General features: G+C 38.0%; 1 protein-coding gene across 7 annotated transcripts in view; it reads left to right on the top strand.

The window, feature by feature from the left end:
- The window catches only part of Zmat4 (zinc finger matrin-type 4), a 424653-nt gene that overhangs the window by 245748 nt on the left and 159252 nt on the right, over positions 1 to 19653 (top strand). For all 7 annotated transcript variants that reach the window (XM_087217367.1, XM_087217364.1, XM_004855311.4 and 4 more), the window contains one exon: positions 18758 to 18985. In XM_087217367.1, the coding sequence (XP_087073493.1) occupies positions 18758 to 18985 (228 nt within the window). The remainder of the gene's footprint in view (positions 1 to 18757; positions 18986 to 19653) is intronic.

Below are 19653 nucleotides of genomic sequence, written 5' to 3'. Positions count from 1 at the left end.
TCACTTCTTGGGGGAGAGGAGGTAACATGGTCAGCTATGGTATGAAAATAAATGGAAATTCCAGTAATAAACAATTCATAAGTTTTAAATTATACATTCTTCTGAGTGATGAAATTTCACACTGCCTGTCTCTGTCCACTCAAGATGTAAATCATCCCTTGGCCTACCTGTATATGCTACCTACCTGTTAGTCAGTTGGTTATCAGATTGACTGTCGCTGTATCACAGTGCTTGTATAAGAGTAACAGTGTTCACAATTCTGATATGCCAAAGAAAAGCCATAAAGTGATTCCTCCACGTGAGAAAGTCAAAGTTCTCAATTTAGTAAAAAATAAAAAACTGTATGCTGAGGTGGCTAAAATGTATGGTAAGAGTGAATAGGAAGAAACATACTATATGTAATGTTCAATACCATCTGAAGTTTAAAAGATTCACATTGGGCCTTGAAAGGTATCTCCCATAGATAAGAGGTGACTGCCAGGAAGATGGTGCCCTGACTCTTGGGGTCTCTGAAATTGTACAGCAATCAAGTATCTCTGCATTCTTTTCATTGTGTCTGCAGATTCAAACAATTTAATGAATGTATCCAAATAACTCAGTAGCCATCTGAAAAAAATAATTCATATCAACTTAAAGAAAATAATATTTTCATTTTATTTTTATGTAGCCACATTAACTAATGAAATCTTTTCTAACCCTGAAATTAGACTGGACATTGACACATTGATTTCCTGGTCCTCGGTGATTGGTTAGATGGATTGACAAAGTATCCAAAGATCCAGGTTCATGAAGCTGTGAACTAACTACCTTGAGCTATGTTCCTATGGCATCCAGCAGATGCTGCTTATCCTCAGAATTCTAAAACACACTGTGGATTTCTTTGGGTTCACTGCATTGTCCTAGGCTACCTCTGCCCAAAGTTTGGGAACTGTGGCCAAACTGAAAGATTTTGGTGCTGAATGCAGAGGGAGAAACCTCGTAACTGAACAGGATTTGAAAATTGAGTATTGTGAGTACATTGTGTTGTGTCTAGATTGTGAAGTCTTAAAGACCACTAGGAAGCCGTTTTTGATGTAAGTATATGAGGATCGTTTATTTAAGTTTGAGTAGGGACTTTTAACTGTCATTGACGTAGTGGGTCAAGATTGAGAGTTTTGACTCTAAAACACCAGGGGTTTTTATAGAGGTTATAGTAAGGCGTGGGGTTTTTGAAAAGGTGTGGGGTTTTAAATCACACATAAATCGCACGATTGGCTAGCATTTAGCAAGTTTTGAAAGTTTAAACCTGATTGGCTGTGTCTTGTGTGTTGAACTGTAAACGGCTGTTTAAGTCATCGAAAAGAACATCTGGGATATTGGGGTATTGGGGTAACTATTGATTAGTTGTCGTAGGCCATGAGAAGAGCATCTGGGACATTGAGGCAGCTACTGATTAGCTGTTGTTAGGCTAGTTGTTAGGGGACTGTTGAACATTATCACAGGCAGGTGGCCAAAGTACATCTTGTGGTTTTTTTTGGAACTAGAATTTATGTCTAGGCCACCTTATTCTAAGATGGGGCCAAATTTTAAAATGGAGTTACTCAGGTCTCATAATTGTATCTACAGAGAAGCAGCTGTTTGTAAGATCAGTCTGGACAAAGAGGATGTGATCACTGATTTCTGTATTAATCATTACATCAAACAGGAAGAATATCCTAAGCTAAAGCCATCATTTCTTCTCTTACATAGATCACATACCTACTATGTGCCAGCCCCACTTCTGGATAACAGAGATAGATCTGTGAACAAATTAGGGAACGATCCTTGTCCTGGTAGAATTTACCTTCTAGCCTGTTCTTTTCCATGCATCGAAGAATGCAGTCTCCTAACTTTTAGATTCTTTTGTCTAGCAACACAAGAAAATTATAAAAGGACTTTTATCTCTCTAAAGTTCTATGCAATGGCTTGTCTTCAAAGATTGGAATTCTGCAAAAAACAAGCATAATACTTAAGATATTTAGAGGCTAATCAGTGACTGAAACTACAGGGAATTATTGTATGTTAATGAAAATCAATCGTCTATGAATATTGTCTTAATGAAGACTGATGATCTCTAAATGCAGGATGGGTGAGCCAGCAGTCTTATTAATAAGTTGATTAGATGAGGAATGTTGATACATAATTGAGTTGGAATGACGGTTCAGTTAAGTCATCCTCATCTTTGTTTATTCTCAGGAAATTCAAAATGGTATTGGATATGTTATAATGTTCTTTCACTTTCTTCATGGTATTAGGAGAAACAGCATGTGGATTTTTTCTATCTCCTTGTCTTGGGTAGCAGAATTCACTTTCAAACCTATGGTATGAGAAGGGAAAAAAGTATTCTATTTAATCTAAACAGTCATTTTTGAACCTTTAAAAACTTGGAAAACTGCTTTTCTCTGGATCTTTAGGAAAAGTAGGGGAATTGATGTCAGCATGGTATTCTCGCTGAGCCAGCTTTCTCCATCCCATTCCCTGGAAAATCAACAATAAATTAATAAATAAATCATTGCAAATAAAATCTTCTGAGATTTAATTTAAGACCTCATTGTGGAACCACAAGTCCTCTAAGCAGGATTTCCCAGACTTTGCACTAAAACAAGTTAGCATGAAATGTGGCCTCTGTAGAAATTGAAGAAATAAAAATGTTTTGCCTCTGCATCAAGTATTATATATCCATGAGTATAAAAAATTATTTATACTCCACAACAGAAACAACCATTGCTGAGATTTTTATTTATAGCCTTTGTAGGGAACAGGGGAAGGGGACAGGGGATGTTTCCAGAACCTCTGCAGTAAGTCCTAGTCTCCTGTGAGCCATGGCAGCACATGGCGAATTACAGGAAAGGTAGAAAAATGAGACTGAGGAAAAGCTGAGCCTTAGGTCTGATCAGTGCTGCTCTGGGCAGCAAAAACAAAAGCCACCTAACTTGCAGCACCTTTTATTCAGTACAAGAGGAAACAAATGTAACAAGTGAAATGCAGAGTTCAGTACTTCACATTGGGATAAACAAGGTGTAACAAAAGACTAGGGGGCAGTGGAAATCTAAGAACAATGAGCAACTATGCAGATGAAGATTTGATTCCTCCCTGGAGGAATCTCTGCAGGCGTGGTTCTGTCCTGGAGCATTACAGCAACGGGGGATCACTGAGGTCTCAGTTGTGACCCAAGGCCAAAATGCCAATATGTCTGGAATGTCATAGCTGGCCTGTAGGCAGGAGAACTAGGCCCACTCAAATGATTTTTCCCTAGAATTATGTAGCATTGCTCCCAACAAGCCTTCTAAGTCCTTATATATTAATGTAAGTATGTTTGTGTGTACACACATAATTAATAAGTAATTTGGTTTATACTCTATATGTAAACCACATTCTTTTAGTTTGTTATTGAACATTTCCCCAGATCATTAAATATTTTTCTAAAACATGTTTTATCCTTTTTCATTGTTGCATGACATTTTGGGAGACAGATACCCACAGTTTATTTAAGCTATCACCTATGATGAGTCTAACTTGAGTTTTAACCCCATTAGATAAATTTGTCAAAACAATCAAAGAAGTGACATTTAACTATTAAAAGATTCTTACTAAAACATAACATTCCTCACGTTGACAGTTTGTGAGAGTTCCTGGTGCTGTCCTTTGTGTGTCCATCCCTTGTCCTTTGAGCATCTGGTACCTTCAGGAGAGGTGCCCGCAGTGTGGATAGTTGCCCTGGCTCTGCCCTTCACATCTAGCTCAGGCACTGACCCACAGGGCTGAACTGTCTGGTGGGGGAGCTGTGGCTCTGCCCCCGCAGCTGCCCCACAGCCAGGCCTGGAGTAACCTGGGTGCATTTGTTAAGCACAGTCATACTTATTGAATAATTACTACAGTCATTAATTTGATTTAAGATAGAAAAATGAGGAAAAAGGGGGGGGGCAGTTCATCATAGGGACTGGAAAGCAGAGTTTTCTTTTCTTTTTTTTTCCATTAAGTTTATTGGTGCATTTTAGGTATAAAATACAGTTACACTCATCATTTGGATCTTGTACCATTACATGACATATCTTGGTTCTTATTTTTTTCCCCTTCCCCTGCCCTCCCTTCATCCTCTCCACCCTTCCCTATTTGCAAAGACTTTGTTTCCACTTTTTTCCTATTCTTTCTTTTCCTTCCTTTCCCCTACCCCTCCCACTTCCCCTGCTTCTTTAGACCTTTTCTTACTATTACACAATATCAATTACACATTTTTTAAATTACAATATCAAAATTTAGAGGACATTACCACAGATTTTACAGAATTTAAAATGATATAGAAAGCATATTAAAAAAATCTTTTTTGAAATAAATTTGACAACCTCTAAGAAGTACCTTGGAGACAAATTAATGAAACTGACTCTGAAGGAAATATTAAATTTGAATAACACCTATTAAAGAAAGCATATTCCTAGCTTGAAAACCTACCTATATGACAACAACAGGCTCATATACATTTTAAATGATAAATTATAGCAAACATTTAAAGCAGAAGAAAGAAGGAACACTTCTCCCCTCATTTTAGGAAATCAATATTGTGGTAATACTAAAACTGGATAAAGATAATAGAAGGAAAAAGTATGAACATAGATAAAAATTTGTTTAACAAAACAAACTATTAGAAGTCAGATCTGGCAGGATGTAGAAAGTGGTTTTATAGGGATGGCAGTGTTGGCTCAGCATTGGAAGATCCACTCCCATAAGTTATCATTTTAACAGAGGAAAGGAAAAAGCCATATGATCCTGTCATTGGTTGCAGAAAAAGTATTGGACTAAATTCTACAGCTGTTCATGGTAAAAGCTATCAGGATACTAGAAGTAGAACAGAAGCTTTTCAACAGATAAGCCATGTACTCCATATTTCCAGAAAAAACGCCTTATATGAATGGAAAAGACACAATGCTTTCTCCCTAAGGTCGGAGATCTGTCCATTAAACTTTGAAACGCAGGCCCAAACAAAAATAGTCTGGCAATAAAATGACACAATTAGGATAGGATTGACAAGGTAGAAGTAAAATATTTATATGTAGATGATACGATCAACTACAGAGAAAATAGTAAGAAATCTCTAGGAGTCCCTAGAACTTGTATTAGAATTTAGCAGGATTAGAAAACACAAGGTATAGGGCCAGGGATTTAGCCCAATGGTTCTGGCACCTGCTGCACAAGTGCCAAGTCCCAAGTCCCAAGTTCAATCCCCAGTACCAAAAAATAAAAAAGAAAGAAAGAAAAAAGAAACCACAAGGTGTATATAAAAATTCAGATCTATATATACTTGCTATAAATGAAAAATTGTATATTGCAATTTAAAAGTTATGTAGGAGTACAAAGGACCTAGAAAAGTAAAAAGAAAAAAAAAAACAGTGTTGGAAGACACTTATTAACTAATTTTCAGACTTCCTCTAAAGCTACAGTAATCAAGGCAGTGTTGGGGTAAGGAAAGACATATAGACGAATGGAATAAAACAGAGAATTTAGAAATAAAACCATGCATATAAGGTCCACTGAGTTTTGAAAGATTATTTAACATTAACATTTTATAGAACATAAACTCAATTCAAAACCAGAGGAAAAGATAGTGTTTTCAGCAAATGGTACTAGAACACCTGGTGTCCGTATGTAAAAAATTAACCTCAACCCTTTATTTCCATACATAAAAATAACTTGAAAGGATCTATGAACCTAAATAGGACTAAAACTATAAAATTTTAAGAAGAAATTATAAGGGAAAATGTTCATGAATTTAGGGTAGGCAAGAATTTCCTCGGATACAAAACGCATGATGTATAAAAGAAGTAAATTGATAAATGAGATTCCATCAAAATTTAGAAATTTAAATGACATCATTAAGAAAATGAAAAGTAGTCCTTAAACAGTCCATATTTATAATACATGTAACCTAAGACCAGAGCATATAAAGAAGTCTTACACTCATTAATAGACAACCCAACTAAAATGTAGACACAAGAAGATGATAAATAGCCAGTAAAGATCCGTATTGACTTATCATTGTCATGACTTTTTCTTTTTGTTGGATTCTCCCCCTTTGCATTTAATTTCTTGTAGCGCCCAGTGGATTAAATCTGCTGGGCTTCCTAGGGTTGTGATCCTCGTTGTCTTTTCCTAGGATATTGTCTAAAATGGTTTGGAGTGCTGGTTTGGTATTTATGAAGTTCCTGAGGTGCTCTTTGTCATTAAAGTGTCTTATTTCCCCATCAATTTTGAGAGATAGTTTTGCAGGGTACATCAATCTGGGTTGGAGGCTGTTTTCCTTTAGGGCTTGAAATACATCACTCCAAGCTCTTCTTGCCTTGAGGGTTTGCATTGAGAAGTCTACTGTGATTCTGACGGGCTTTCCTTTGTATGTGATTTGTTTATTTTCTCTGCTTGTAGAATTTTGTTCTTCTGTTGGGTTTTTGGGATCCTAACAATAATATACTTATGTGTAGATTTTTTTTTTGATCAAGGCTATTTGGAGTCCTATATGCCTCACTTATCTGTATGTCAAGTTCTTTCCCCCTGCTTGGGAAGTTTTCTGTCTTCACTTCTGTGAACAGCTTTTTATGTCATCTGCACTCTCTCCTGTTTCTTCATTGACTCCAATTAGTCTTATGTTATTCTTCTTTGCATTGTCTAGCAGCTGCTGGATTGATTTCTTGGGGTCCCTTACTATTTTAAAGCAATTTTTCTTTTCCTGGTCACTAATTGCAATCTTGTCTTCTATATCTGAAATTCTGTCCTCACATTAGCTCATTCTGCTGTGTAAGCTTTCAGTGGAGTTTTTAATCTCCTAGAAATCTGTTTTTATCTGTTTTATGGATTGCATTTGTTTCCTATGCTGAGATTCCATCATGTTCTTCAGTTCCTCTATTTTTTTTTATCTGTGTCTTCTCTAGATTTATTAATCATGTCTTGCACTATGGGCACAATCTCTGCTATTATTTGAGAAATTATTTCTGATTTTATTTTTTCCAGATTCTCTTTTTTTTGGCAGTTCAGGAGTCTAGGTGGTTGTATATCAGAGTGTTCCATCTCTTTTCCATTTGGGGTTGCTTTAGGTGATCTGGAAGTCTGGTTTTGAGACTTGTTTATGTGTTTTCTCATTTTGAGGGGGTGAGGGTTTGCTGCCGCCTATGCAGCTCACCTCCTGTGCACTGAGGGGGGTGGTATGGCAGCCCAGAAGCTTCTTCCTGGGTGCTGGGAGTGGCTCACCTCCTGTACACTGAGTGAGGTGGTACAGCGGGCCAGAAGTCTCCTCCTGGGCGCTGAGAACGGCTCACCTCCTATGTGCTGAGGGGGAGAGGTACGGTGGCCTGGAAGCCTTCTCCTTGATCCTGGGAGTGGCTCACCTCCTTGCACTGGGGGAGGGGCAACATATGCAAACTTGTGGGATGCAGCTAAAGCAAGCTTCTGGTAATTAGTCCTCTAACCATGACTTCACAAATCATGATCTTAATTCAACCAGTATACAAAAACAGTACACATTCCCTTGTGCCTGGTATATGACAGACAAGTCTCTGGGTCTGGGGTGTTTTGTTCTGACCACAGCTCTGCCACTGTGTGGCTGTGGACAAATTACTAACTCTCCCAGTGCCTTCAGTGTCTGCATATGTAGCCAAGCCTGGGTCCTGAGTCCGGGTCCCAAGCCATATGTTGGGGTACCATGTGTAGCCAACCCACCTGGCCAGCCTTGTTCCAGGATGTAGCCCTGCTTCTTTGTTCTGCCTTTATCCACCCAAAAACAGGGACCCGGAGTTTTCTTTTTAGAAAAAAAAAATGCACATTTCTAAATAGTCCCCACTAAGAACAGATACTGAGACCTAGGAAATGTGATTGAACTCTACATTGAATCTGTTTCTTTGGCCTGTTGCTCCCTCGGCATCATTGGAAGAGAGTTGACATGACACATGGTGCTGGTCTTCCCATTAGAAGAGCGGGGCCTTGCCATTTCCTGCTTATTAGTCAGGGACCTTGTGCTGAATGATTCATTCCCTGACCTTACACTGCCCCAGTGGCAAAGTACAATATTTTTGGCAAGTAAAATAAGAAAATACACGGAACAGACATAATAGAATAAACTGTATGATATTATACAGCTGGAGAAAATTAGTATTATGGATAAGAATGCCTTAGGTGAGAAAAACACATCCTTTAAATTGAGTAAACTCCTGGCTCTATTTCTCTATGTCAAGACCTCACTAAACCCTTGGCATAAAAGCTACATTTTGTCCTCCTAAAGTCTACAAAGCATTAAGAATGAGTGAAAGAGGTAGAGAAATGGGAAGGGGAGGGTGCCAGGCCAGGGATTGTCACTGTGGTGCTGAGCTGGGCGTCCCCTGTGGCCTTGGAAGGGGGCCCATAGATGAGAATCCCATTGCTAACTGTAGTTCCTGATTCTCCAGCTCAGGACAACCACATTCTGATCTGATAAACAAGGCGTTGTGTTCTAGTGGTGGATCATCTCTTATTGAAATAGCTGCTCCAGTCTCTGAAAAATTATTCCCAAGCTTGCCACAAATACCTGCTTCCCTAGTGTAATGTGAAATCAGGTTGCTCCCCAGCCTCATTATGGTTGGCTTTGGACATTTTCCTGTTTACCCTCTCAGTCAGATCCAGCCTGTGATGGTGGGTACCACACCAGAAGCCAGAAACAGGGTTGGGATCCAGGATAGGTAAACCACAGCAACCAGCTTCCTGTCTGAAAGTGCTGTTTCCAGAGTGATGTGCATGCTTCATACCAGTGACAGCAAACCATTTTAAAACTTTCAGTGATAATAAACAGCACACTGTGGCACACATGCCATAGGTTCACCACCACTGCTTTATGTGCTCTGGAAGTTTTGGACATTCTGGCTACCCCAGAAAACAGGCAGAAGTTTGAAAGAATAGAGACTTTCATTATGTCTAGTTGAATCCAAAAGAAGAAAGGACCCTGGAGCATGTGTCTCCACTTTGGCATGTTTCCCTTTACAATGTAGTTTTCACTGGACTGCAATATTGTCACTCATTTGCTTGTATTTATAATGACAATAGGACACAGAGCTTCCCATGTCTAAATGTCACAGTTTAAAAGAAACCAGAAAATTCTTTGCTGCTATAAGATTTTATTCACTTATTATGTGAGGAGTGCTCATTCATTCATTCATTCAGCTAAATCATGGAATAAACACCGTGTGTCTGTCACTGCATGCTTGCTGGCACCAGGGAGAGCCAATGTGACACTGCAGAGTGAGGCAGCATTCTCACAGGGACAGATTCAGGGGACTTTGTAAACTTTTTGTTTGCTTGGTTAGTTTTTGGGGGACTGGGTCTAGCTATGTAGCCCAGGCTGGCCTTGAACTCATGGCAATCCTCCTGCCTTCTGAGTGCTGGGATAACAGGTGTACACCTGCACACCCAGCTCTACAAACACTTTTGTCCTTTAAACAACCATGTTTATTTTGCCATAAAAACTATAGAACAGAGACACATATTCTTTCCAACCTTGCCTAACAGTAAGAGCTGTTGAGAACCTGCCCCTGAAAAGCTTTGTGCAACACACAGGAAAGAATACTGATGTATTCCAGGATCAGGTGATTGTGAGAAATTAAATTTTGAAGGCTGATTTGTTTTAGTTTTGTCAAGCTGTCATGTAGCAACTGATTATTAGTGGGTCATAATAAGTTCCAGATCTATGATCTTTTGTTTCAAACATCTTGGCTTAAGACGTTTTGAAAATGAGCTATTTTAGGATATTGGATATGCAATAAGGCATATGTCATATAGTATGCTTATGTGGATCTGGGACAGCACTACAAATTATTAATAATTCTTTTGCTATATCTATGTATGTTTACACTGAGTGGTTACATATGCATACTATAAATAGCTTCACAAACAAATACAAATTGTTACAACTAAGATTACAGAGTGGTGTTAAGACATGCCACATGACTCATGCTGTTAGTAAATGCTTTATAAGCTCAAAAGAAGGAGAACTCATTCTTGTTTAGGTTGTCAAGGACTCAGTGAGTAGATGAGTTTGAGTAGCATCCTGCAGGACTGGGGTGTAGATGTGGGAAGAAGATGGTACAGAGCCCCAAACTATGCTGGTAAAAGTATGCTGATACCAAGATAGATGGTACAAAAGCTCCAAGGGTGAGTTTCTTTCCAGGAAAAACAATCAAAATTGCTAACTTCGCCAATATTAACTTATAATAGAGTGGACCCTTGACTTATAAACTCAATTTGTTTGTGAGGACTGGTTGTAATTAAAATTGGTTGTAAGTCGACTACTTTTCCCATTAGAAATAATGGAAATACCATAATTCATTCTGAACCTCTGAATGCATCCCTTAACTAACCTTCTCATAATAAAAAAGGGTTGCATAGTGTGCATAATTTACCAGAAACACTAATAATTTTCCTACTGTATTCAGCACAAAGTTATAAAATATCCCTAGTTTACCAGAAACAATTTCATATTGTACTCACCATTCAAGTTGACATCTTTGGCTTTCAGAAAGGGAGAAGGAAATGGAAGGTGGTTATTGTTTGGAAGGAGAGTCCCCTTCCAAAAGAACATCAAGAATCTGGCTCTCTGGTGTCCTTTCTCTCCTTGGGAAAGTCTGTAGCCCACTAGGACCTAGCTCACTAGATCTAAATCTTTTCAGAACTAAAAACTGGCCTAAGGCCTGTTTCTGTCTTTTCTTTAAAACTGTTCTGTAGTATGATGTGCCATTGTCATTAAGCAAGTAAATGCAACAATTGCCTTTTTCTCTATCTAGGTGGGAATTCTCTGCAAATGTGTATAGCTCTGTCCATTTTTCAGGATTTCCTTTATTTCAGAAGAACCTTGCTGCACTAATTGTTGATACTGCCCCTCCTCTTCAGAAAGCTCCTCAGCTGCCATTCTCTTTTGCTCAGCCAGAAGTTGCTGAAGTTTCTCTGTAGACCGTTCCCCTGAGTGTTCCTCCACCAGTTCCTCAACATCACTACTGTGTACCTGCAAGCCTATGGACTCTGCTATAGTGATGTTATCATCAACCACAGGGTCAATTGAAGGCTCAGGCTCCTCTACACAGCCTTCAAAGTCTTTTTCTTGTATAATTTTAGGCCACATTTTCTTCCAGGCAGATCTCAAGGTCCTTAGAGAGACAATGGCCCAGGATTTCTCAATTAACTCCACACAGGAAAAGTTGTTGTCATGCTCCTTCCAGAACTCTTTAAGGGTTAAGTCTGTGTCTGAGACCATCTGGAAGCACTTCAAGAATAATTCCTTGGTATATGGCTTCTTAAAGTTAGCTATAACATTCTAGTCCATAGGATGCAGTAAAGGAGTTGTGTTAGGTTACCAGAGACCCCTGAAGTGGGTTCCAATCTTCCACTCAGTGCTACTGCACAAGGTGAGAAAAAAACACAGGGACAAAGTCAAAGAGACAGATAAGGGGAGCCAGGATGTTCAATGCTTGAGCAGTCAACTGCATAGCAAGCAAAGACCCTGAACACCCACAGCCATCCATATTTATTGGTGACATAAAAGTTAGAGTGAGGTAAAGTGGCTATGTGAAAGGACTACGTGGAGTTGCTATGGATATATTGCTGATAGGGGCAAGGATTTTAAAGGAAGAGAAAAAGCATTCTTGAATGAGGAACAGAACAGACAAAAATATAGGTTATGGTTAATAATTAACCTTGTCTTTTTCATAAAGGAGCTTTTAACTTCGGGAATGGAATTTGGGTAGAGTCACTCTGACCTGGGCATGTAGGCTTCAGCTAGACTCGCTTCTATAAACAAGCCTATTGCACCATTAACACTTAAAAGCTTGCAATAATTACAGCCTGCTTTGGGCATAATCAATGGGGTGGTCCACCACATTGGGTGGGAGGAACTTGAGTGAGAGCCATGGAAATTTTTCAGTTAATTGTTCTTCCAAATCTTATTGATGAGCAGGAGCATTGTCCATGATGAGGAGAGCTGTGAGCAGTAAACTGTTGTCTTCTGGATGTTTCTTAACAGTAGGTCAGAAAGCCTCCCTGATCCACTCAAGAAAAATACTCTTGTTACCAAGGCTTTTGCGTTAGATCTCCACATGACTCCTAGCCTGTTCTTCATGACTTTATGTTTTCTGAACACTCTAGGGGTCTTAGAGTGATAAACCAAGAGAGGCTTTATCTTGAGGTCACCACTCGCATTGGCACATAGCAATAAATTTAGCCCATCCTTCATAGGCTTATGACATGGCATTTTCTTCTCTTCCTGGATAATGTATGTTCTCCTGGGCATTTTCTTCCAGTAAAGGCCAGTTTCATCACAGTTGAAAACTTGATGAGAGCAAAAGCCATTTCTCTGTGTCATTAGTTTAAAAGTAGTGTATGTAATTTTCAGCAGCCCTTTTATCAGCACTGGCTGCTTCATCATGCCTAGTTATGATATGAACCCCAGTTCTCACTTTAAATTGGGAAACCACCCCTTATTGGCATGAAATGTTTCACCATTATTACTCATTGATGAATTACCCTTTACGAGCTCTGCATTTATAGCCCTAGCATTTCACAAATTATAGACACTGAAAGGCTATAACCTGCCATCTGCCTTGTACTTATCTGCACTAATAATAGCCTTTCTACCTTGTTTAACAGTGGTGATGATCACTTACTAATTTGAGTAACACCTTTAGCAACACTAGCTTCCTCATACAAATCTTCTCTGTAAGATTGTCGAGATGGTGGATTTTGACATGCTGTACATATTAGTGAGATCGCTCACATAAATGGCACTCTCACATGCCTCCTCAATTTCCTTTTTCTTTTCAATTTTGATTGCTTTCTTTACCTTTCCTTCTTTTCTTAGCTTCTTTTCTAGCCTTTTGGGGGCCATTTAAAAAATTTTATTTTATTGGTACATTTTAGGTATACAATATAATGATATTCATCATTGGAAATTTGCACCTTTACATAATCTCTCTTGGTTTTTATTTTTCCCCCTTCCCCTGCCCTCCCTTCAGCCCCTCCATCCCTCCATATTTACAAAGACTTTGTTTCCATTTTTTCTTTTTCTCATATTAATTCCACTCCCTTCTTTCCTTTCCCCTACCCCTCTCACTTTTGGGGGCCATTTTGATAGCAGTAATTGTAGTAATTATATAAAGCACTGACTAAAATCACATCTACAAACATGAGCATCTGGGATCAGACTGATGCTTAAGTATGCTTACATATGCTTTTCTGGCATCACAAGCCTTTGTTTACAACCTGCATTCACATGGTAATTAAAACTTTGGTTGTAAGTTAAATCTAAAATTCTGGTTGTAACTCAAATTGTTCATATGTGGGGCTGGTCGTAAATCGAGGGGCCACTGTATTAGTTACTATTCTGTATTTTTTTATGTTTTAGCAAAATGGAAGAATTGACTGATGTTTTCAAAAGGAGTAATTGTTATCTCTGTCTCATGGATAAAGATGTAATATTTTTCTATTGCTTATAGAAAAACTAAACACTTGCTGTTGGTTGTAGTTTGTGACTATGTGGACATCTAAGAGAGTCTTATAGTAATTTTCAAAAGAAATCTGAGAATATTTAGATCAATGATTCTCAACATTTACTGTGCTTTGGAAGATGAATGAGGGTAGGGAAAGGAGGCTTATAAAATACACTGGCATTTGGTTCTCATCCCTAACCATAGCCTGGGCACAGAGATTTTTAAAGTTGGCTAAATTCAGTGGTAAAAACACTGGTTTTGATTAATTAATTCTGGGTTTTGAGTTTTATGAAGGATAAATGAATTCAATATCCACTTAAATATTTTTTACAATTAGAGTGAAAGCATAAAGTATAAGAGTAAAATAAAATTTATATATCATTTAATGTTTTGTTAAAAAGATGCTTTTAAAAAAGATAATCTTTATTTCATTTTGTATTCATTTTATTAGAATATACTTTTTTTGCCAAAGATTATGAGTGTTATCATCCATATACAGACACAGACTTATCATTAAAACCTGGAAACTGCTCTCCTCCCATATTATTTCCATATTTGGCATCTAGTCAAAGCCATAAAAGGGAGACAGTGTCTATGATCTGCTCCATCTCCACCTAATAAACCCTTAGTTGTAAGGAATGTTAGTTCTAAAAGAGATGGACACCCTGAATTTTAACCCTGTGGAAGCCAGTGACATCTGCAACTGCCTACAGATCACACAGCTGAATAACAGTCATGCCTAGTCCAGCACAGATTTCTGATTGATTCAAGGCCATTTCCAAGCAACAGCCTTTCATTGCTTTTATAGGCATTAAGAGAATATGAAATGAGTGAAGATTGGGGAAGACAGTGGGAAAATGAAAGAGAAATGAAACTTTCAGGCTTTCCATTCCAGGGTAGTAGAATTGTTCAGGAGTAAAAGCTGTAATACAGACATAGCATCAAACTACTTTCCTATATTCAAGATAAGATTATCTTATTTGATAAAAATTCTGTTGTGTGCCATGCTTGGCAGGATGCAATATCAGGTATCAATTGATAAAACTGACTCAAATGTTTTTTAGGGTCAGTTTAGAAAAAAATAAATTATGCTTTAAGAGTCCATATTTATTCATTGTAAACACTTGATATCTTTTCTATTTCCATCAAAAACAGTAGATAGCTATAAATCCTCAAAAACTGATGAGGATGCCAGAAACTTTGGAAGCAAGACCCAATTGCTTGAGAAAAATGGGGAGAGATCCTTTCACATTCAGGTCAACTGCACATCTGTAGTTTGTTGTGTTTCTTTTGTGTTTTTTTTTTTTTAAGTCACAGTCATGTTTTATTTGTTCCATACAGTGTTTTAACAGTTGGAAAAGTCATATACAAATCTAAGTTTCTGTTTTTTCTTGGTAAACTGGAAAGTCTTCTGACACTGGCCCTGCATCCTCACATGGCAGAAGTGGGAACAGAGCCCTGGCTACTTCTTTAGTGGAGGCATTCTGGATTTTCATTTCTATGTAGCTATTTAAATACTTAGTGTTGTAAAACAGCAACTTTTTCATTATGCCCATAAATTCTGGGGGACAGGAATTTGGACAAAGTAAAATGGGAGTAGTCTGTTTCTATTCTACAATGTCTAAGGCCTTAGCTGAGAAGACTTAAATTCCAGGGGATAGAATTATCTGCAGGTATCTTTACTTACATGTCACACGCCTGGGCTGGGATAGCTTGGTACTCCCTGGGAATTCCTCACTCTGTGTGCAGATTCCAGGGTTTCCATTTAGTCTGTCCCATCTGATGTAACACAATAGACTCCATATATTCATGGTTCCTATATGGTGGCTCAATGATCGAAGAGCAAGTGTTCTAGCAGGACAAGGCAGAAGCCTTCTATGACCTAGCCTCACAAGTTATACTTCTTGGTCACTTTCTTTTTTTTTAATCTTTTTTTTCTTAAATTCTTTTATTGGTACATTTTAGGTTTAAAATACACTTACATTTATCATTGGGTGCTTGTACCTGTACATGATGTATCTTGGTTCTTATTTTTTCCCCATTACCTGTGCACCCTTTAACCCCTCTACACTTCCCTATTTACAAAGATTTCATTTCCATTTTTTCCTTTTCTCATAATTTTTCCTTTCCGTTCCATGTCCCTTCCCATCACCCATACTCTCTTAGACATTTTCTTCTAATTTCAAATTATAAATTATTCATTTCAATCCTTTTAACCCTTATTTACACTTTCAGTTTCTCCCACTAGAGAAACTATTCTGTTTACACATGTGTGTCCTATTTATTTCACTTATGAGTATGGCCTCGATATGCAACCATTTAGCTATAAATGACTCTAGTTTCTCATTCTTTATGGCCGAGTAGTACTCCATTTTATAAAAAAAGCACATCTTCTTTATCCAGTTTCCAGTTGATGGGCACTTGGGCTGTTTCCAAGCTTTAGCTATTACAAACTGTGCCACTATAAACATGGGTGCCCATATATTGCAGTGGTATGATTCTTTTAATTCTTTTGGGAAGATTCCCAACAGGGGAATAGCTGGGTCAAATGGGACCTCTAGTTCTAGTTCTTTGAAGTATCTCCCACTGATTTCCATAGTGGTTGCACCAGTCTGCACTCCCACCAACAATGGAGAAGGGTTCCTTTTTCCCCATGCCCCCGCCAGCATTGGTTATTAGTTAATTTCTTGATAGCGCCATTCTTTGTGGGGTGAGGTGGAATCTCAGTGTTGTTTTCCTCTGCATCTCTCAAATGACCAGCGATGTTGATCATTTTTTCATATATTTATTTGCTGCTTTTACTTCTTTGTCTGAGAAATGTCTGTTCATTTCAGATGCCAATTTTTGAATTGGGTCTTTGAATTTGGGGGTCTGATTTTTTTGAGTTCTTTATATATTCTGGATAGTAGTCCTTTGTCTGAGGTACAGCTGCTAAATTTTTTTTCCCACATTGTAGGTTGTCTCTTAGCTCTGTTGGGGGGGTTTGTCTTGCAGTGCAGAAGCTTTTCAATAAGATGAGACCCCAGTTGTTGATTCTTTATGCTAGTTCCCATGCTACTGAGGTTTTGTTCATAAAGTCTTTTCCTATGCCAATGTCTTCAAGAGTTCTACCTAACTTATCTTCCAGCAAGTTTAGTGTTTCTGTTTTAATATTTAGATCTTTAATCAACTTCGATCTTAGTTTAGTGCATGGTGATAGGTATGGATTTAGTTTTAATCTTTGGCAGGTTGAAATCCAGTTTTTCCAACACCATTTATTAAATAGGCTATCTTTCCTCCAATGACAGTGGTTGATCCCTTTGTCAAGGATGAGGTGGCTAAGTATGTCTGGAGTTGTTTCTGCATCTTCTAATCTATTCCACTGTTTCTCAGGTCTGTTTTTTTGCTAGTACCATGCTGTTTTTATCACAGTAGCTTTGTTGTATAGTTTCAAGTTGGGAATTGTGATACCCATTTTATAGTTTTTATTAGCATTTCTAAGTCATAGAGAATGATAGTATGGCTGGCTACTGGGATGTTTGGCCCATATTTGAGCTTTATTCCCACATGATTATAGATGACTGAATTCTAATGAGACTTTTAAGAGACATATTGTTTATCTGAGTCACTATAGAAATAGTTCCTCTAAGTTTAAACTGCCTCAAACTTCTGATGTGATAAAATCACTGGAGTTACTGAGGTAATTGTTATGGTACAGGCATTTCTTGAATAAAATATCACTTGGCAAGTATGTATTTCTATATCAGTTATTTAATGTAAACAAAAAAATTATGTGACATCCTGGGGTGTGGATTAATTGGTTCCCTAGCCTGTCATGGATGTCTCAAGTTGCCACCTTTTCTTCCAACAATGACTGTTGTTCATGGTTTTGGGAGCTGCATGCCTCATCAGGAAATAAGGAGACTGCTAAATTGCACAGGGTGAAAGAACCATAGAAGAATCTAAATATTGTTTTCTTCCCTAAAATATTTGGATCAGAATATTTTTTCTAAGATTAAGTGAAATCATGTATAAAATACAATGGTGTCAGCCTAGGAAAAACAATCTCTACTTACTTACTTTGAAAAGAGTTCTTGGGGACATGGAAGGAATCTTGGCCTTGGAAAGTATGCACTTGGTTTAGAGTTTTACCTTTCCTGTAACTTCTCTGAAGTCAGTGACCTCTCAGAAGTCAGTCTTCTGAGAAATAAGACCGTACTCTCAGCCAGCCATTGAGGATGGAAACAATTTGCCATGTTGATACACACAAAATTATTTCTACTCTTAATTAGTAAACTCCTTTGAATTAAATTTTGAGGTTTTTTCCCTAAGCCAGAAATAACTGTAAGTTCATTGTGGAATGTATTAATAGCTGGGACTGTGTAATCTCAAAATAGTGATGTATGTACCTTTTTAGCTTAGATAAGCAGCATCTGCTCTATAGTGTTTTTTATGCTTTGTTTTGTTTTTTTGCCTTTTGGGGAACAATGTTGCAATTTCAAAGTTAATTTTAGCAGGTAGAGGTTGAAAAATATCCCAATAAATCGAAATAACAAAATTAGCATACTTTCCTCTGTTGGTACCATTCACATGACTGAAAAATCTGTTTCTACCACTTAAAAAAATCCTTTATTTGTTATCTCCATTTATAGCACACAATATTCATCTCATTCATTCAGAATCTTTCAAGTTATGATTGTTCAACATTTACTTCAAGTATTAGCTGCATTTTGATTAACAGATAACTCCCTTAACTTTGCAGAGTTTATTTTTTAAAACCATATTTTTTCTTCAAGGAATAGTCTATTAAGGAATCAGATTTTGGCATGAAAGTTGGCAAATTTTTATTGCAATAGCTTAGAAATTTTTTTCGTGTCCCAACTCAAAAATGGAGGTAGGCGAAGATAATTTTCCTGTTCTCAAAAAACTTTCTTGGATTTTTGAACTCTAGCATGAACATGATTTTCTTTAATCTTAGAGTAATGAGGAAAATGCCCTTAATCTTTGGAAATGGACTAACACAACCAGTCTTGGTAGTGCATGCCTGTTATCCCAGCACTCTGGGAAGCTGAGGCAGGAGGATTACAAATTCAAGAAATTTAGAGACTTAGTGAGATCTTGTCTCAAAATAAGAAGAAATAAATAAATCAGTAAGTAAGTCTGTCTGGGGGTGTAGCTCAGGGCAAAGGTCCTTAGTGCAATTCCCAGCACTACATAAAACAAAACAAAACAAAAACGGACTAACTGTCCCATGGTCCTCTGGTTGTTGTCTTTTACAGCCACACCCCTGAGCTCACTTAAGCCCACCCGGGTGGAGGCTGTTCCCGTGGTTGAATCTGCTTATCAAAGAAGAGACTCGGACAGGTACTGCGGGCTCTGTGCAGCCTGGTTCAACAACCCCCTGATGGCCCAGCAGCATTATGAGGGCAAGAAACACAAAAAGAATGCGGCTAGAGTTGCTCTGCTAGAACAGCTTGGGACAAGCCTGGATATGGGGGAATTGAGAGGTAAGAGCACCTGTTCTGACTTCTGCCACAACATAGCTCTCAGAGAAGGGAGCGTGTTTTCACAGGTTAGGATGATTCTTCTTACTGCTTTGATTATTAAGGAAAATATGAGATTCCTCCAAAAGAAATGGAACAGAAAGAAAATAAGCTAACTCGCATTAGCCTGAATTTTGTAATTTCCTTCTTTGCAAAGTGTTTATTTCCATATTTTTGAATGTTTTTCTGATCGATCTGACCACCCATGAACCAGATTTTTTTCTCTTTCCTCTAACCTTAAATATCTTCTCTACTGAGTACTTTTGTAGAGGAGCAGTATGAGAGAAGATGCTAAAGAGGGTGAATAGCATTATCTTATTTTAAATTTTTGTGCTTTTAAGAATTCAACCAAAATGGAGCGATGATGGTTCTGTGTGGCACCATGCAGTCACCACCTGCCTGGCCCCTGCATGGACAGGTCCTTCTGACTGCTGGAACAAGGTGGTGTTTGAGTTTGCATAAGTTGTCCCTGAGGCTGCGGCACAGACTTGGAAACTGTAGGCTGACAGCTAATCCTGTGGATATGTTAGGGAACCATAACCAATTAATGGGGCTTAGTAGAATATTCCGTTATCAGCAAACATTTAATCCTCTTTTGATCACTAAATCATATCTGATCAGCTTGATATTGG

The sequence above is a fragment of the Heterocephalus glaber genome, unplaced genomic scaffold (assembly GCF_053883595.1).
Source record: "Heterocephalus glaber isolate CG9 unplaced genomic scaffold, H.glaber_assembly_v1.0 deba00001461, whole genome shotgun sequence".
Taxonomy (NCBI): domain Eukaryota; kingdom Metazoa; phylum Chordata; class Mammalia; order Rodentia; family Bathyergidae; genus Heterocephalus; species Heterocephalus glaber.
The sequence above is the reverse complement of the archived record's forward strand: the minus strand, read 5'-3'. Positions and strand labels throughout refer to the sequence as shown.